This window comes from Dipodomys ordii, unplaced genomic scaffold (genome assembly GCF_000151885.1).
Source record: "Dipodomys ordii isolate 6190 unplaced genomic scaffold, Dord_2.0 Scaffold7, whole genome shotgun sequence".
Lineage (NCBI taxonomy): Eukaryota > Metazoa > Chordata > Mammalia > Rodentia > Heteromyidae > Dipodomys > Dipodomys ordii.
The window spans coordinates 21262783-21278541 of record NW_012267223.1 but is presented as its reverse complement, the minus strand read 5'-3'; the positions used below and the strand labels follow the sequence as shown (position 1 = coordinate 21278541).

General features: G+C 44.1%; 1 protein-coding gene across 1 annotated transcript; it reads right to left on the bottom strand.

The window, feature by feature from the left end:
- Positions 1-201: 201 nt before the first annotated feature.
- Positions 202-15704, bottom strand: Msl1 (male-specific lethal 1 homolog (Drosophila)). Its single transcript, XM_013038000.1, has 9 exons — positions 14883-15704; positions 11535-11758; positions 9320-9702; positions 7385-7432; positions 6852-6916; positions 4890-4957; positions 3956-4080; positions 3720-3792; positions 202-2700 (listed from the first exon to the last, which is right to left on the bottom strand). The coding sequence occupies exons 1-9, from the start codon at positions 15648-15650 to the stop codon at positions 2610-2612; spliced, it is 1845 nt and encodes a 614-aa protein (XP_012893454.1). The 5' UTR covers positions 15651-15704; the 3' UTR covers positions 202-2609.
- Between the last annotated feature and the right edge of the window lie 55 nt (positions 15705-15759).

Genomic DNA, 15759 nt, shown 5'->3' with positions numbered 1-15759 from the left:
AAAAAAAAAAAAGAAGGGCTTTGGACAAAGAAGGATGAAACATATATCGCATTCAGGTGCAAATGTAAGTGAGTACCTTGTAAGAGGGGGAAATAATGTGTTATATTTTATTGTGGAAATTAGATCTTTTCCCAATCATTTAAAGCAGATTGATTTCTTGTTTCCCAAGAAATCTAATAAATTGAGGCAGAAATTCAAAAGTTAACAGCCACAATAGTTTATTTACAATTGAACTCTTTATAAGATATTTACAAGACAACCAATTTTACACATCAGAAATGGTATCAAAAGTATGAATTACAACACAGACAACAATATGAAATGGGCATAAAACAAAGCTGAGGTGGACAGACAAGCAATTTCTCTTAATTTATTAACACTAGCTTAAACTCTGTTAAAGAAATAAGGAACTATGTTTTAGGAGAATTGCAGGGTCTTCAGTTAAAGACTGAATTTCACAGTGTTATATCCCATGTAGGGAAAAATAAGACTAATTTTCCCCTCACGCTCTAACACACTGTAATTTCACTCTTTAAACTTTGTCCAGCCTCATTCTCAACAAACCCCAACATATCCAAATCAAAGAAGATCTAGAAACGGGGGCAGTAAAATAAAGGAGAACCAAGGAAATAAAATCCATTTAAGTCTGGCCAGATAGCACCTCATGGATTCCTCTCAGTCTAGCAAAAGAAGTATCTGAGGAGTTCCATGTATAGGGCAGAAACATAAAGGCTAAATTTGTTAATTCACACCCAAAATTAGGAATCTGACAAATGAGGAAATCAAGAAGAAACTGAGAGAAATACAGGAACAAAGCAAAGAGACATGAGCATATTTTCCTTTGGGGGTACATTATAAAAAACAACATAGGTCAGAGTAGGAAGGCTAAACAGCTTGCCACATTAAAATAATAGAAAACAAAAAAAATCTGGCCCAGTTTTGTTTCTTTTCTTTTCTTCTTTTTAAACAAATCTTATCGTTAAGGTGTGAGATGAGAGCCCCTAGTAGAATAAATCCTTTACATCCTTGCTGCAATGGAGCTTATGGCAGGTTCCCTTATAGAGCCCATTCTCCTAAGCAGATGGAATTACAAATGAAAACCCACAACCGCACACGCGCGCACACACACACACACACTCATACACACAAATGAATAAAGAGAAATAAGAGCAACAAGGTCATCCAAGAATACTACACGTGCTGCCAGAATAATTCTTTTCAAAGTCAAACCCAGGGAGCACAGATCAACATCTCACAAAAAGCTTGTAGCAGTGGAAGGCCCCTGAGGAACTTCTCACGATATCCCATTCTCTCTCATGCTCCATTGATGGGCCTGCCACACACCTTACATACCTTGGCTTCTCCTCTAAAAGTGCTAATAATCTGGGGACATATTCTCTTTAAGGATAAAAGCCCCTACCTTCTAGGAGATTAGACCCCTACTCGTTTTCACACAATAGTCCTGAAGACTAAAGAAAGGCAATTCCTATATATATAAGACCAGAGGTCTTGGCTCTATTTTTTTTTCCCCAGATAGTTAATGGGGATCTTGCACTGAGACCAAAGTAGCCTGGGAGTTCTGTCTTTACATTTCTTTTTAACAAAATGGGGGCAGGGGAAGGTGACCAAGATGGTATACATACAAATCTATTTTTTACAAAATGAATGGAGAAGCTCATTAGAGACATATTTGTTTCAAGATGTAGACATTTGCCAGCCAAAGGAAGTACATATTCTGCACTCCCTGCCCTCCTTAAATCTCTACCCCACCACCAAGAGCTCAGCAAAGAGGATAAAACCCAACTAAGACATACTTGAGAAGTGATGTGACACTAGGACATGTACAGGTTCTGGCATACCATCCTCACATGAGAAATGCTTTTCTGTTTAGCACTGTAACTGTCTGAAATGAACATCACATTCTCCTTTCCAAAGATTATGGTTTTTGAGGTATGAGGGAAGAACTTCAGTTAAGCATTAACTAATAAAGAAAAGTCACAACCACACATCCCTTCTTATATGACTATATCACAGAATAGTTTGAAGAGAACAATTATCTTTTCAGATATTTATCTACCAACTCTCCAATTTCAATCTTATTCTGTGAAGACGACTTGCTTTATCACTTCACTGTTATTTATTCCTCATCTGGTCCTAAAGCTCATGGTGAAGGTAAAAACCACTATGCACAAACTATACATAGGATGTATCCAGAGCAAGAATGCCAGGCAGGCATAGCTCCTAATGGAAAGGGTTGCCTCATCTTCCACATGTTGAATGAAGAGAGCCCTTGTACACCTTTAACATAGGCAAATGTGTAGAAATGATCCCTGGAACTTCCCAATCTACCATCCTATAGATTTAGCTTGAGAGCTCATTTCCCCAAAAAGGGAAAAGAAATCCCTATCACCCTAATTCACAATTAGCCCATTGAAAGAGTTTTTGTGAATCCAGAGTGATGAAAACAAAACTAAAAGCAAGAGAGTACGGAAGGGCATTATCAGCAAATGATAACATACATGAGGACATAGGTCACATATACAGGTCTCTGCCACTCTCTGGGAATGGCATGCTACAACTATCTGAAGACAGAGTTCTTGCCAGCACAGCTATTTCCTACACGTCCGGTGAGGTGTTTGCTTCTTCTGGATCTCCAACCTGCATCGGCTACGCTCATCCAACCAGGGCAGCTCAAAATTTCTGGGAAAGATGATGAGGCAATCAATTGCACGACTAGAAGGGGCTGGGTGCTAGTAACTCATGACTGTTATCCTAGCTTCTCAGGAGGCTGAGATCTGAGGACCGTGGTTCAAAGCCAGCCTGGGCAGGAAAATCTATGAAACTCTTTATCTATGAGACTCCAGTCAACCACCAGAAAACTGGAAGTAGAGCTTGTAGCTCAAAGTTATAGAGCACTAGCCAGGCGCCAGTGGCTCATGTCTGTAATCCTAGCTACTCAGGAAGCTGAGACCTGAGGACTGCAGTTCAAAATCCAGCCCACACAGGAAAGTCTGTGAGACTTTTATCTAAAATTAACCACCAGAAAACCAGAAGTAGTGCTGTGGCTCAAGTGGTAGAGCACTTACCTTGAGCTGAAGTGCTCAGGGACAACACCCAGGCCCAGAGTTCAAGCCCCAGAACCAATTAAAAAAAAAAAAGTGTAGAGCACTAGCCCTGAGCAAAAAGAGCTCAGGGACAAGTGTCCAGGCCCTGATTTCAAGCCTCAGGATGGCACAGAACAAAACAAACAAACAAGAAAACTATAAGAGATTCAATATGACAAGATAGTATCTCCATAATGACCTCATGCCTCTCATCATTTCTAGTATTCACTCTTGAGGTGTGTTTTTGTTTTTGTTTTTTTGTCAGTTGTGGGGATTGAACTCTGGGCCTGGGTGCTGTCCCTCAGCTCTTCAGCTCAAGGCTAGCACTCTATCACTTAAGCCACAGCACCACTTCCATCTAGTATTCACTCTTGAAACCCAAGTTTCAAGTGTTTTTCTTGCCTAAAGGCCACAGGAATAGTCCATATACTATTAAAGTAACAGATTAGTCTATTTCTTGGACAAAAAGAAATTCCTGGCTGTTGTTCAGGTAGCCTCACATCTATCGTAGAATCATGGTTATCCTTAGGCTATTTGGTTTGACCCTCTACTTCTGGAGTCTGAAAAGAGGTACAGACCACAAAGTAAAGGGGAGGGGAAGTCCTTTATACTTACTGTGGAGTTAATTTTGGTAATGGTCGTCCAAATGCTACAACAGGCAAGAAGGGGGTAATCATCAAACTTTCAACTATGGAAGAAAGTCAAATGGGATCTTGTTAGTGACACTGGCGGAAAATATCTAGTAACAATAATGGCACCAAAATAGTTTACTGATTAGAATAAATTATATTCTGGAGTTTATATACCCCTCTTTTTGAAAAAACTTACTTTTTTAGAGAAGTAAAACTTACCATCATCTGGCTCAGGGAAAAATGAGGTAACCTCAGGCTCAGATTCCTGAATTCCTTTCTTTTTATACATTCTGAGCTGCAGTCGTTGTAGAATTCTTTGTTCCCTGATCCTTTGAATATCCCATCTGGGAAAAAACAGACACACAAAACAAACACATTACTGCTTATCCCAAATTTGTTCTATAAACCCAACTCACACAATCCAGATGCTAGGAAGATACTTATTGACTCTTCTAGGAGGGATAAAGAGACTGCTGACTGCTTGGTTAAGGTCTAGCAATCCAGATTATGTGTTGGTGTTCCACAGAAAGTAGAACTGAAGGGCATATAATAAGAAAAGGAGAAGCCAGGAGCTGGTGGCTTACACCTGTAATCCTAGCTGCTCAGGAGGCTGAGATCTGAGGATCACAGTTCAAAGCCAGCCTGGGCAGAAAAGTCCGTGAGACTCTCATCTCCAACTAACCACTAGAAAACCAGAAGTGGTGCTGTGGCTCAAGGGGTAGAGTGCTTGTTTTGAGCTGAAAAGCGCAGGGATTGCGCCCAAGCCCAGAGTTCAAGCTCCACACCAACAACTCAGGAGGCTAAGATCTGAGGATCATGATTTGAAACCAGCCTGGCCAGGAAAATCTGAGATTCTGATCTCCAATTATCTACCAAAAAGCTGGAAGTGGAGCTGTGGTTCAAGTGGGAGAGCATAAGCCTTGGGCACAAAAGCTCAGAGACAGTGCACTAAGTCCTGAGTTCAAGCCACAAAGAAAAAAAGAAAAAAGAAGCTAAATATGTTTACTTACAACTATCACTTGCATCTAAGATACTCAACTTATTGAGAAGTCAATAATGGAGTGTAAAGAGCTACAGAGCTGTCTACAACATGGAAGAGGGAGCTCAGAGTGCTGGGGATCAGCTGTTCCCATGATGGACATCTGTGCCTTACCTTTTCCTTCTCTTCTCATCCAGCTCCAATTTTGCATGCCTCTTTGAAAACACACTGTCATCCAGGTTCTGGTTAAGGAACAGCAGTAATAAGCTATTCATCACCATATTATATTCATAAAACTTCCTACTTCCAGTCTTTTTGTCACCTACATTCTTTCAGAAACTACAAATTTCAAAATCATTCCCATTTTCCAAGGTAAATGACACAGCTATCAAGGTAGACAGATGGCTCATGCCAGTAATCCTGGCTACTCAAGAGGCTGGGACCCAGAGGATCAAGGTTCAAAGCCAGTCTGGGTATAAGTTTGTGAGACTCTATTTCCAAGTAATCAGTGAAAAGCTCGCCACACAGAACTGAAACACTTGAGACTGCCATCAATTTTCCCTACCTACGTATGCTCAGAGTTCAGCTATCAAATTTTTTAGTGAAGCTCACGCCTGTAATCCTAGCTACTCAGGAGGCTGAGATCTGAGGATCAGGGTTCAAAGCCAGCCCGGGCAGAAAAGTCTGTGAGACTCTGATCTCCAATAAACCTTACTAGAAAACCAGAAGTGGTGCTGTGGGCTCAAGGGGTAGAGCGCTTGCCTTGAGCTGAAGAGCTGAGGGATAGCACCCAGGCCCAGAGTTCAAGCCCCACGACCAACAAAAAAAATAATTTTTTAGTCAAATGAGCTCAGAATATGTAATTGTGTTGCTGAGTAGTATACTTTTCTACTTGGCATGAAACCTTCCTTGTTTTCAACATTTTCCAGGCTTGTTTTTTTTTTTTTTAACTTAGTCTGGGGCTTGAATTCAAGGCCTTATGTGCTGAGTTTTCTTGCTCAAGGCTAGTGTTCTACCACTTGAACCACAGCTCTACTTTCAGCTTTTTGGGGGTTCATTAGAGGTAAGAGTTTCAGACTTGACTGGCTTCAAATTGTGATCTTCAGATCTCACGCCTTCTACATAACTGGGATTGTAAAAGCAACCTATGTCAGGCAGCTACTTTTTTTTTTTAGTCATGGGGCCTGAACTCTGAGCCTGAGCCTGGGAGCTGTCCCCCAGCTCTTCAGCTCAAGGCTAACGCTTTACCACTTGAGCCACAGCGCCACTTCCTGCTTTTTCTGCTTATGTAGTGCTGAGGAATCAAACCCAGGGCCTCATGCATGCAAGGCAAGCAAGCACTCTCCGACTGAGCCACCTTCCCAGTCCAGCTACTTATTTTTGAGTAATACACTCTGGATCCTGACTTTCTCATATGAAATGGAATTAGACTAGATAAATTCAAATACACAAGTTCCTTTCTGGACTTAGAAGTTTTATTTAATGGGGCTGGGAAGGTAGCTCAGCGGTAGAGTGCATGCCTTGCAAGCATGAGGCCCTGGGTTCGATTCCTCAGCACCACATAAACAGAAAAACCCGGACGTGGTGCTGTGGCTCCAGTGGTAGAGCGCTAGCCTTGAGCTGAAAAGCTGAGGGACAGTGCCCAGGCCCAGAGTTCAGGCCTCATGGCCAGCAAAAAAAAAAAAAAAGAAGAAGTTTTATTTAAGGACTGGGAATGTGGCTCAGTGGTAGAGTGCTTGCCTAGCATGCATGAAGCCATTGGGTTTGATTCTTCAGTACCACATAAACAGAAAAAGCCAGAAGTAGTGCTGTGGCTCAAGAGGTAGAGTGCTAGCCTTGAGCAAAAAAAACTCAGGGACAGTCCTCAGCCCCTGAGTTCAAGCCCTAAAATTTGCCCTCCCAAAATAAATAAAGTTGTACTTAATACATCAAAAAATGTACATAACATCCACAAAATTGTGCCCCTCCATTTGTTTGTAGTTGGGCTGGCCTCAAAGTTCTGGGCTAAGCAACCTTCTTGCCTCAGTACCCAAAGTAGCTAGGATTATAGATACCAGTCACCATGGCTGGCTGAAAACCCCCACAACATTTTATTCAATCTCTTACTCTCTTTCATGATGAGCTCTTAATACTCACCTCCAAAATGTCTGAAGGATTTGGGTCCCTTAGAGGCTCTACCAAGTGGTCCCTCCAAGAAGGAACTGAAAAAACAAAGAAAAAGAAAAAGAAAGAGAGGAGGGGTGGAACCACCCTTAAATCCAAAGTCTTAAAAACCCTCTAACTATTCACTAGGATAAAAGATCTCTCCCCAGGTAAGATAAAGTTACCAAGTGATAGGAATCCATTCTATGGCCTCGCCTGAAGCCATATTCAGTTTCCTTGCTATGATATAAAAGTACCTAAAATGCCATTGTAGTCTACCAAACTCGGGAACACAAAAAAAAAACCCTAAGCCAATACCTGACAATTCACATAATGGATGCTATTGCAGTTCCTGAAAAACAACTGAAATTTGTTGTCATTTTGAAGTCTATGGTAAAGTAATCAATCAAACACCAAGGAATCTCACTCTCCCACATCCAACAGATGGGGAATTCAGCTTCCCAACCAGCCACCATCCCACCAACCTCCACCCCAGGCCCAGCCAGCACAATTCCTATTCTACTCACCAGCCAAGACTGAAGTTTCTCCTGCAACACTTGATGGCATCAGACACCCTAAATAATGCAGGAAAGAAGAATCATCTCAGTGTAAAAGAAAAAAAGCCCATACCCAAAATGGAGGAAAGGATCATCACTGAAGTTCTCACTTAGGAAGCCATTTTGTTTTTTGAGTTGTTTTGAGAATTTCTCTCTGGGGGAGGGGAAAAGGGAACAACAGACAAAAGAAAAGAAAATAAGCCCACCACTTTTTTTTTTACACTGAGACGACTTCTTTTCTTCATTATTTAGGGTGGTTTCCCTGCAACAGTTGATGGCCAAGGATATCAAACCTTAAAACTCAGAACATGGCAGGTGAGTAAAAGTTGACCCTATTTTTCAAATAAAAGATCAATGTTCTCAAAACTTACATATGTAGTCTTCTTAAACAGCTCCCTCCTCCCTCCAAACAAACTACCTTGCTGGTCCAGCCTGAACAACATGCACAAAGACTTTGGCTTCCTTAGAACAAGCCATTGAGATTCCTCTTGAGATACAGGGACCAAGAACAAGGATTCACATGTTATTTGGAACTCAGGCTCAAGGGACTAGGATATCCCCAGTCACACTCCTTCAAATGGTCAGGCCCACAATCTCAAAGGTATTTAGAACTTGCTTTACTAGGGCATACAGGGTTTTCAAAAACAGCCAGTCACATAGAGTATCTCCAGACCAAGCCATTTCCCAATTCCGGATGGGAAGTTGCTTCATGGTTTCTCTTAAGTTGTTATACAGCATTGCCATAGCAGCAAAAAGGTTAGCCATTAGGGATGAACCTTCAACTGACTGAAACAACAGAAAAATCTGAATCTAGATCAGGATCCTAGCCTGTCTCATATATTCAAGTGTGAGGCCTAATAAATATCAGAAAATGAATCTATCTTCCCCACTTAATGTTGTCACCACAACAGCCAAACAAAGCCTGGAGAATGCTCCCATCTTATTGGAATGGATTCCCATCCCCATCCCTGCTAGGACAAGGCAAGGGATAGAAACTCATGTCTGAGGCTCTATCCAAGAAGGCTTTCCCCACCGTAACCCAAGGCACCCACAGTGACTGTCCCAGACTAGTAGTATACATTGAAGACACATTCCAGTTAATAGTTGATGTAGGAGATAGGGGAGCATCTCTGTGTGGAAGCCATAAAGGAAAAAAAAAGGGAATGAAAACCAAGTCCCAGACCCCACCCCCCCAAGCAGCTCAGATATCCCAAGATAGTCCTTATTGTTTGAAAAATAGTTTGTAGACCATTTTATTTAAATATATGAACAACCAATGGGCTACTGCAATCCAAGTAAACTCTTCACATTTTAGAACCTTTGTGAAGTATAGTAAGATTAAGTAAGACTGTTGGTCTTTGGCAGATTCCTCCTGCCCCCAGACCGGGACATAGAGATACAGATAAATGTTTATATAGTTAAGAGTGGAGGCCCAGATGAAATTCCCCACCCCAACCTGGCTCCCCAACCAAAAATTACCATTGGCCCCTGAGAACACCCAAAGACCACCCTCCCACGTTTCACATAATATCAATTTCAGGAACAGTCGTGCATGGCAAAGTGTAAGTTCTATGCATTTCACAGCACAGAAAACCCTTCTTTCAAGAGGGCATGCAAGTTGCCGGAGATTACACCCCCCAAGTCTGATGCTCTTGTGATGAGCAACTTACTGGCAAACACATCTCCCAGTGTTGTAAGCAGGCAAATACATTGAGCACATTTTGCTGTAATTCCATCTATTTGCAATGCCTGCACAGTGTCTGTCTCTGGCTGTTAACTTACTCATTCTTGACAGAACTCTGCTTTATTGATTGCACTTTAAAAAAAAATGCCAAAGGCATTTTCACACTTGTTAGCTTGACCGCCACCACTAGGGTATAAGAGCAAGTGTTCTCTATGCCTTACTTGCTACAGTCTCCTCCTTCTTTGGAGAGGATTCCCGTAATGGTAATGGTGATGGGGGAGGCTGGTGCCAACGACACAAATACATTTCTGTGGTAGAAAGGTACGGCAAATCTTCTATCTCGCTTGCGAAGGCTTTCTCCTTGGGATGGGCGATGGGTCCCTTTTGGGGAGTGGAGAGTCTTGGTGGGGTGTCCACTGAAGACCGGGGCTTTTCTGGGGTTTCTTGGCTCCTCAATTCACGCTTACAAAGAGTTTCAGATAAGGAACCACACGGTTCCTCTTTAATGGGAGAGTGTTTAGGAGTTTTGGTTTTGACTTTTGAAAATTCAGGAGCCAGCTTTTTTACTGGAGTCTTTCTTTCTGTACTTCCAAATGAGGTTTTCCTATTAGATAGGAAAGAAAATGTTGTAAGATTTAATGACTCTTGAATAAAACCTGACCTAAATATGTTTAGAGGCAAAAGAAATAGTCTGTTTCCTTGCTCCATAATGATCAATGCCCAGAGTGCTTACATATTTGGTGCTAATTTGGAAGTCATGAGCAGAAACCACCTTATGATTAACAGTACATATACTAGGACCTTAGTAAATAAAAAAACAAGATCCCACATTTAAAAATCTCTAATAGAGGGCTTGGAAGGCAGTTCAGTGGTAGAGCGCTTGCCTTGCATGCATGAGGCCCTGGGTTCGATTCCTCAGCACCACATAAGCAGAAAAAAAAAGCTGGAAGTGGCGCTGTGGCTCAAGTGGTAGAGTGCTAGCCCTGAGCTGAAGAGCTAAGGCCCAGAGTTCAAGCCCCACGACCGGACCAAAACAAAAAAATAAATAAAATAAAAAAGAATCTCTAATAGAGTTAGGAGCTGGTGGCTCATGCCTGTAATCCTAGTTACTCAGGAGGCTGATATCTAAGTAACAAGATTCAAAGTCAGCCCAGATAGAAAAGTCTATGAGACTCTTATCTCCAATTAAGCACCAGAAAGCTAGAAGTGGTGTCATGGTTCAAGTGGTAGAGCACCCGCCTTGAGTGAAAAAGGGACAGCTCCAAGTGCTTGAGTTCAAGCCCCTAGTACAGCTAAGTATACACACACACACACACACTTTTTCTTCAAGTTTTTTAGTCAACATTAGATGCTATCACTCTGTGTCATTGTGTTGACCAGAGACTCACCACTCTATTTTAATAATTTACCCTGTTGCACGTTAATAATCTATGTGGTTTTTTGTTTTTTGGGGGGGGATAATTTGAGTTTGAACTCAGGGCCTTGACAATCATTCTATCTTTCCTCATTAACCAACCTAAATTCTGTTTTTCTTTTTTCTTTTTTTTGGCAATCCTGGAGCTTGAACTCAGGACATGGACACTGTCCCTCAACTTCTTTTGCTCCAGGGTAGCACTCTACCACTTGAGCCATGGTGCCACTTCAGTTTTTTTTCTGTATATGTGGTACTAAGGAATCAAACCCAGGGCTTCATTCATGCTAGGCAAGTGTTCTACCACTAAGCCACATTCCCAGCCCCCTATGCATCTTTTTCATGATCCATTTCCTCCTTCAAGTTTCACAATTATTAATATGTTTATTATCTGTGAATCCTATAAAACAAGTATTTTTTTTTTTTTTTGTCGGTTGTGGAGCCTGAACTCTGGGCCTGGGTGCTGTCCCTGAGCTCTTCAGCTCAAGGCTAGCACTCTACCACTTGAGCCACAGCTCCACTTCCAGCTTTTTCTTTTATTCTTATTTTTTTTTTTTTTACTTGTGTGGTACTGAGGAATCGAACCCAAGGCCTCACGAATGCTAGGCAAGCACTGTGCCACTAGGCCACCTTCCCAGCTCCAGCTTTTTCTTTTAATGTGGTGCTGAGGAATCGAACCCAGGGCCTCAGGCATGCAAGGCAAGCACTCTACCACTGAGCCACCTTCCTAGCCCCTAACTTTACATTTTCTAACTTTAAGTAAACTGCTATAACATAAAAAATACTATATTTCTTACAGCATAATTCTCTTTATGACATATTCTGCATTTTGTTCTTACTACTGTGACCAAATGTTCCTAAGAGACTTTAAATAGCCTGCTGCAAGAGAGTTTTGACAGAGAAGACTTGGTAATTCAGGCTAAGGTTGCTATTAAAACCAATCCATAAATTTCAATCCCTACACTCAGTCACTGTAAGAAGTGTTTTCATCATGTCCAGACAGTAGAACGAAGTTATTAGCACACCTTTTATGTCCCTTTCCACTCCGCCCACAGGAGAAAGGCTTGGGAGGCAGAGTCTGGGATGTCTCAGAAAGCTCCGACTGGCACTCCAATTTAATTTTCTCAGATAGCTCAGTTTCCTCTCTCTCTTCAGTTTCATAGCCCTGAAACAACTTGTGCCTTTCCTTCTCGTTATCCTTCTTTACCAGTTGCATCCGCCTTTCCATACGTTCAATCCGAGCAAGGAGCTAAAAGAAAGTGACAAAACGTAGGCTTAACACACACAAGAGTCCACTTAGGAATCAGCACAGCCCTCAGCATTTTTTTGTAGTTCCTATTAACTGAACTCTATAGTTTTTCTTAAACTCAATAGAGAAGACAGGCATATGTTTTAATTTTAGGGGTTAGCCTAGATGGTAAGAGGTATGAAGGAGTATATTATAGTTCAATATTCGGTAAGATCCTCTACATGGGTAGAGGCCACAGCATGTCTTTTAGTGGCATGGTATCTGGTATTGCTAACTATGTGGCTCCAAAGCAGTTTGGGAGTTCCCAGAATTAACACCATATATGTTCTCCGAGTGTGTGTGTGTGTGTGTGTGTGTGTGTGCGCACGCACATGCACATGCAATACTGAGGACAGAAGCTGGGCCAGGAAGCTTGGTAGGCAAGCACTCTACTACTAACCTATAAGCCCAGCCTTGTGTTTTTTAAGGGGACTTCAAGTTTGCCCAAAATAGTACATAGAGAGGGAATCAAGAACTTATAGTATCACTTGGGTTGGCAATACTCTTTGAAAGTGTGAGGGGGTGGGGAGAGTACTTCTAAAACAATGAATATTCCATTTGAAAAAACTATGAGAGGTGCTGGGAAGGTGGCTCAGTGGTAGAGCGCTTGCCTTGCATGCTTGAGGCCCTGGGTTCTATTCCTCAGCACCACATAAGCAGAAAAAAAAGCTGGAAGTGGCGTTGTGGCTCAAGTGGTAGAGTGCTAGCCTTGAGCTGAAGAGCTGAGGGACAGCGCCCAGGCCCAGAGTTCAGGCTCCATGACCAGACCAAAAAAAAAAACTATGAGCAATCAGTAATATAAGCTGGGCGCCAGTGGCTCACACCTATAATCCTAACTACTCAGGAGGCTGAGATCTGAAGATGGTGGCTGAAAGCCAGCACTGGAAAGAAAGTCTTTGAGATTCTTATCTCCAATTGAGTACCCAAAAAGCCCAGAGTGAAGCTGTGGATCAAGTGGTAGGCCAACAGGAGCCCAGACACAGCACCCACACCGAGTTCAAGTTCCAGGACCAGAGGGAAAAAAAAAACAAAAATCAGTAGTATAAATCCTAGCAAATAATGACATATACATAATGCTTTGCATTTGAAAGAAAAAATATTTACCTAAATATTCCTTAATATTAATATCATTTCGTTCTAATTAAAAGAGGACTACATATCAAAGAGAAAATGGAAGTCTATTGTCATCAAAAACTTCACATTAACTCAACTTCTGAGGAAACGTGCTACTTACACCATACTACAAGAATTTGGTCAGGGTTATACAGTGTTATTAATTCTGCCTTCATTACATCCATTGCATAGATTTCAGTAGAAGCCAAACAATGACTGGAATAAGAGAAACAATCTTAAGTAATGCTAGGACTGCAATACACAACAGAAGCAGTGAATGCCAAGTTTAGACCCATACTTTCCTTAATCACCCCACTTTCCCTACCTAGGGAATCCTGCAAAGGGGATATTACCTAAGTAACCCAGCAGAAGCCACCACAGTCAGTAGAGCCCCACTTGTCAGACATATTCTCATTTCATCTTCTTTTATCTGTTTTGATTCACAGCCTTAGCATTAGTTAACCACAATTTGTGGGTGTTATTTCCTTAATTTCTTCCTCCTTCACTGGTCCTTCTTCCCATCCCCTCCCTATGGAAGGATATGTGTTGTTGTAACTATAGTACCATCACACCCCCAAGACTGCAGTAGAGTACCTAGGCAGTGGCACCACCATATTGAGTAACTTCCACAAATCAACACACAATATTTTCATAAGACCTGCCCCAGCTTCCATTCCACCTTGCAGAATGCATTCTTCAATTAAAAAAAAAAAAGCAGCCTGATGAGATTCATTTGGAAAGCAAACAAATGAATAGCCTCTGATCTCTAGCTCAGCCCTTGGTGCATCAGAGAGAGACAGAGAGGAGGGAAGGGAGGAGGGAAGGAGGGGGGAGGGAAGGGAAGAGGGGGAGAGAGAGGGAAAGGGAGAGGAAGGAGGAGAGGAGACCGAGAGGGAGAGGAGAGGGAGAGGGAGAGGGGAGAGGGGAGGGGGAGAGAGAGGGAGAAAAGGAGAGAGGGGGGAGAAGGGAGGGAGGGAGGGAGAGAGAGGGAGAGAGAGGGAGAGGGAGAGAGAGAGAGAGAGAGAGAGAAACTGCAGTAGTCAGAACCCAACCATTGTAGAAACCATGTTTATTTTTAGGCAGGTACACTAGCACAGTAAAACCCCACCACCCCAGCTTCCTTGATATCTGAAGGAGTATGTTTTAAGGCTGAGATGCATTTTAACTACTGCTGCAGTAAAACAAGCCTATGTACAAGAAGTACAAAGAAATATTAACAGACTTCTCTACTACGGGTGGCTAGATTCTCCAACAGTGATTTTGGAGAATGAATCTATTTAATATATTGAATAAGCTTACTTTTCCCTGATGGCCTTAAAATCTTCCAGCTTCAAACACCATGCTTATTCAAGGGACCTGGGTCAGTGGGTTATGTTTTATAACTTAAATTTCTATTAAAACTGTCTGAAACCAAAGGCAGTGATTCTCATAACATCATTTAAGGAAGCTAATAGGATTCTATGTAATTCACTTCTACTCCTCTGCCCGCTGAAGGGCCTATGACCCTCCTGTCCATAAAGATGCTGCAGCACTGGTTAGAGCAACAGCTGCCACGGGCCTCCCCTCCACAATCCATTACTAACGCAATAGCTCTTTAACTTAACCCCTTCCACACAGCCACCACATCTCCACCCCAACCCTTTCATTTTTTAACCCCTCACACATCAAGTCTTTCCCCATTCTAAACGTCTTTCCCACAAGTCTAGGGCTGTCATTTTAAATTAACCCTTAGGCGCCCGAAACCACCCCTCCCCCCCTCCCCCTGGGAGGTTTGCCCTTTAACCCCTTCGCTCCGACCCAACGTGTCTGGGAGCTCGGCTCCGCAGCACCCGGCACCTAAGATACTCCTTTGCTGGTGGCCAACCTCCTCTACCCCTCACCAAGGGAGACCTAAGCCTTCCACAGTCCCCCTTCCCCCGAGCATGCGCACAACTTGCTCCTCGTCCCGAACGCCGATTAACCCTTCGCGTACCGTGTCTCTCTCGGACTTGAGCTCCTCGATCTCCTTCTCCTTGGCCTGCAGCTGCTGCTGCTGCTGCTCGATGAGGTCCAATTGCAGCAGAAGTATCTGTTTGAGGCAGGCGGCCTGACTGGAGGCTCCCGAACCGCCGCCACCCCCGAGAGGGCTCTTCCTCATACTCTTCCATCTGCCCTCGCTGGCCGCCAGGGTCCCAGCGGTAGCGGTGGGCGCGAGTGGTGGCGGCCCGGGCAGAGGTAGTGGCGGGGGTCCCGCCGGGTCCGAGGCGGTGGCAGCCGGCGGAGCCGCCCCACCCTTGTCCCCAGCCCAGGGCGTAGGCTCTTTGGCCGCCGCCACGAGCGAGCCTGTCTGAATGGGCAGCACCGCCTGATACTTGGGTCGGGGGCTGCAGCCGGCGCCGGCTGCCGCCGGCTCCCCACCGATGCCGGCTTGTTTGGTAGCCGGGGGCGGACAGGGCAAGGGCACCGAACCGCCCCAGCTCTCTTCCTGCTGCCCGGGGGCCGCCCCGGCCGGGAATAACAAACCCCGGCCCTTGCCGCCACAGCCGGCCGGGGAGGGCGCGGGGCTACCGCCCTGGGAGGAGGCCAGCGGGGGCCCCGGCTCCTTGAGCTTACGGTGCCGGGGAAGGAAGTGGGCTTCGGCCGCCCCGGGCTCGTCCTCGGGCCCGCCCAGCGCCGCAGCCCGCTCGTAGTCCAGTCGCTGCTCAGGGTTGCCGCCGGCAGGGGCCGCGGCCGCCTTGAACACTGCGGATCTCATGGTCATAGTGGTCCGGGGCCGCGCCGGGCACCGAGGCGGAGGAGGGGCGGGAGGGGGCGAGGTGCGGGGGGTCGCGGACGGAGGGGGGAGGGGAGTTTGGCGGGCTCGCCTCAGC

What these genes read in the sequence shown, in the direction of transcription:
- Msl1 (XM_013038000.1), bottom strand. Translation starts at nt 15,650, where the DNA reads ATGACCATGAGATCCGCAGTGTTCAAGGCGGCCGCGGCCCCTGCCGGC. An exon ending in AGAAACTTCAGTCTTGGCTG is followed by an intron (nt 6,917 to 7,384) that starts GTGAGTAGAATA and finishes TTGTTTTTTCAG; the next exon opens with TTCCTTCTTGGAGGGACCAC. An exon ending in TTACCAAAATTAACTCCACA is followed by an intron (nt 2,701 to 3,719) that starts GTAAGTATAAAG and finishes CATCTTTCCCAG; the next exon opens with AAATTTTGAGCTGCCCTGGT.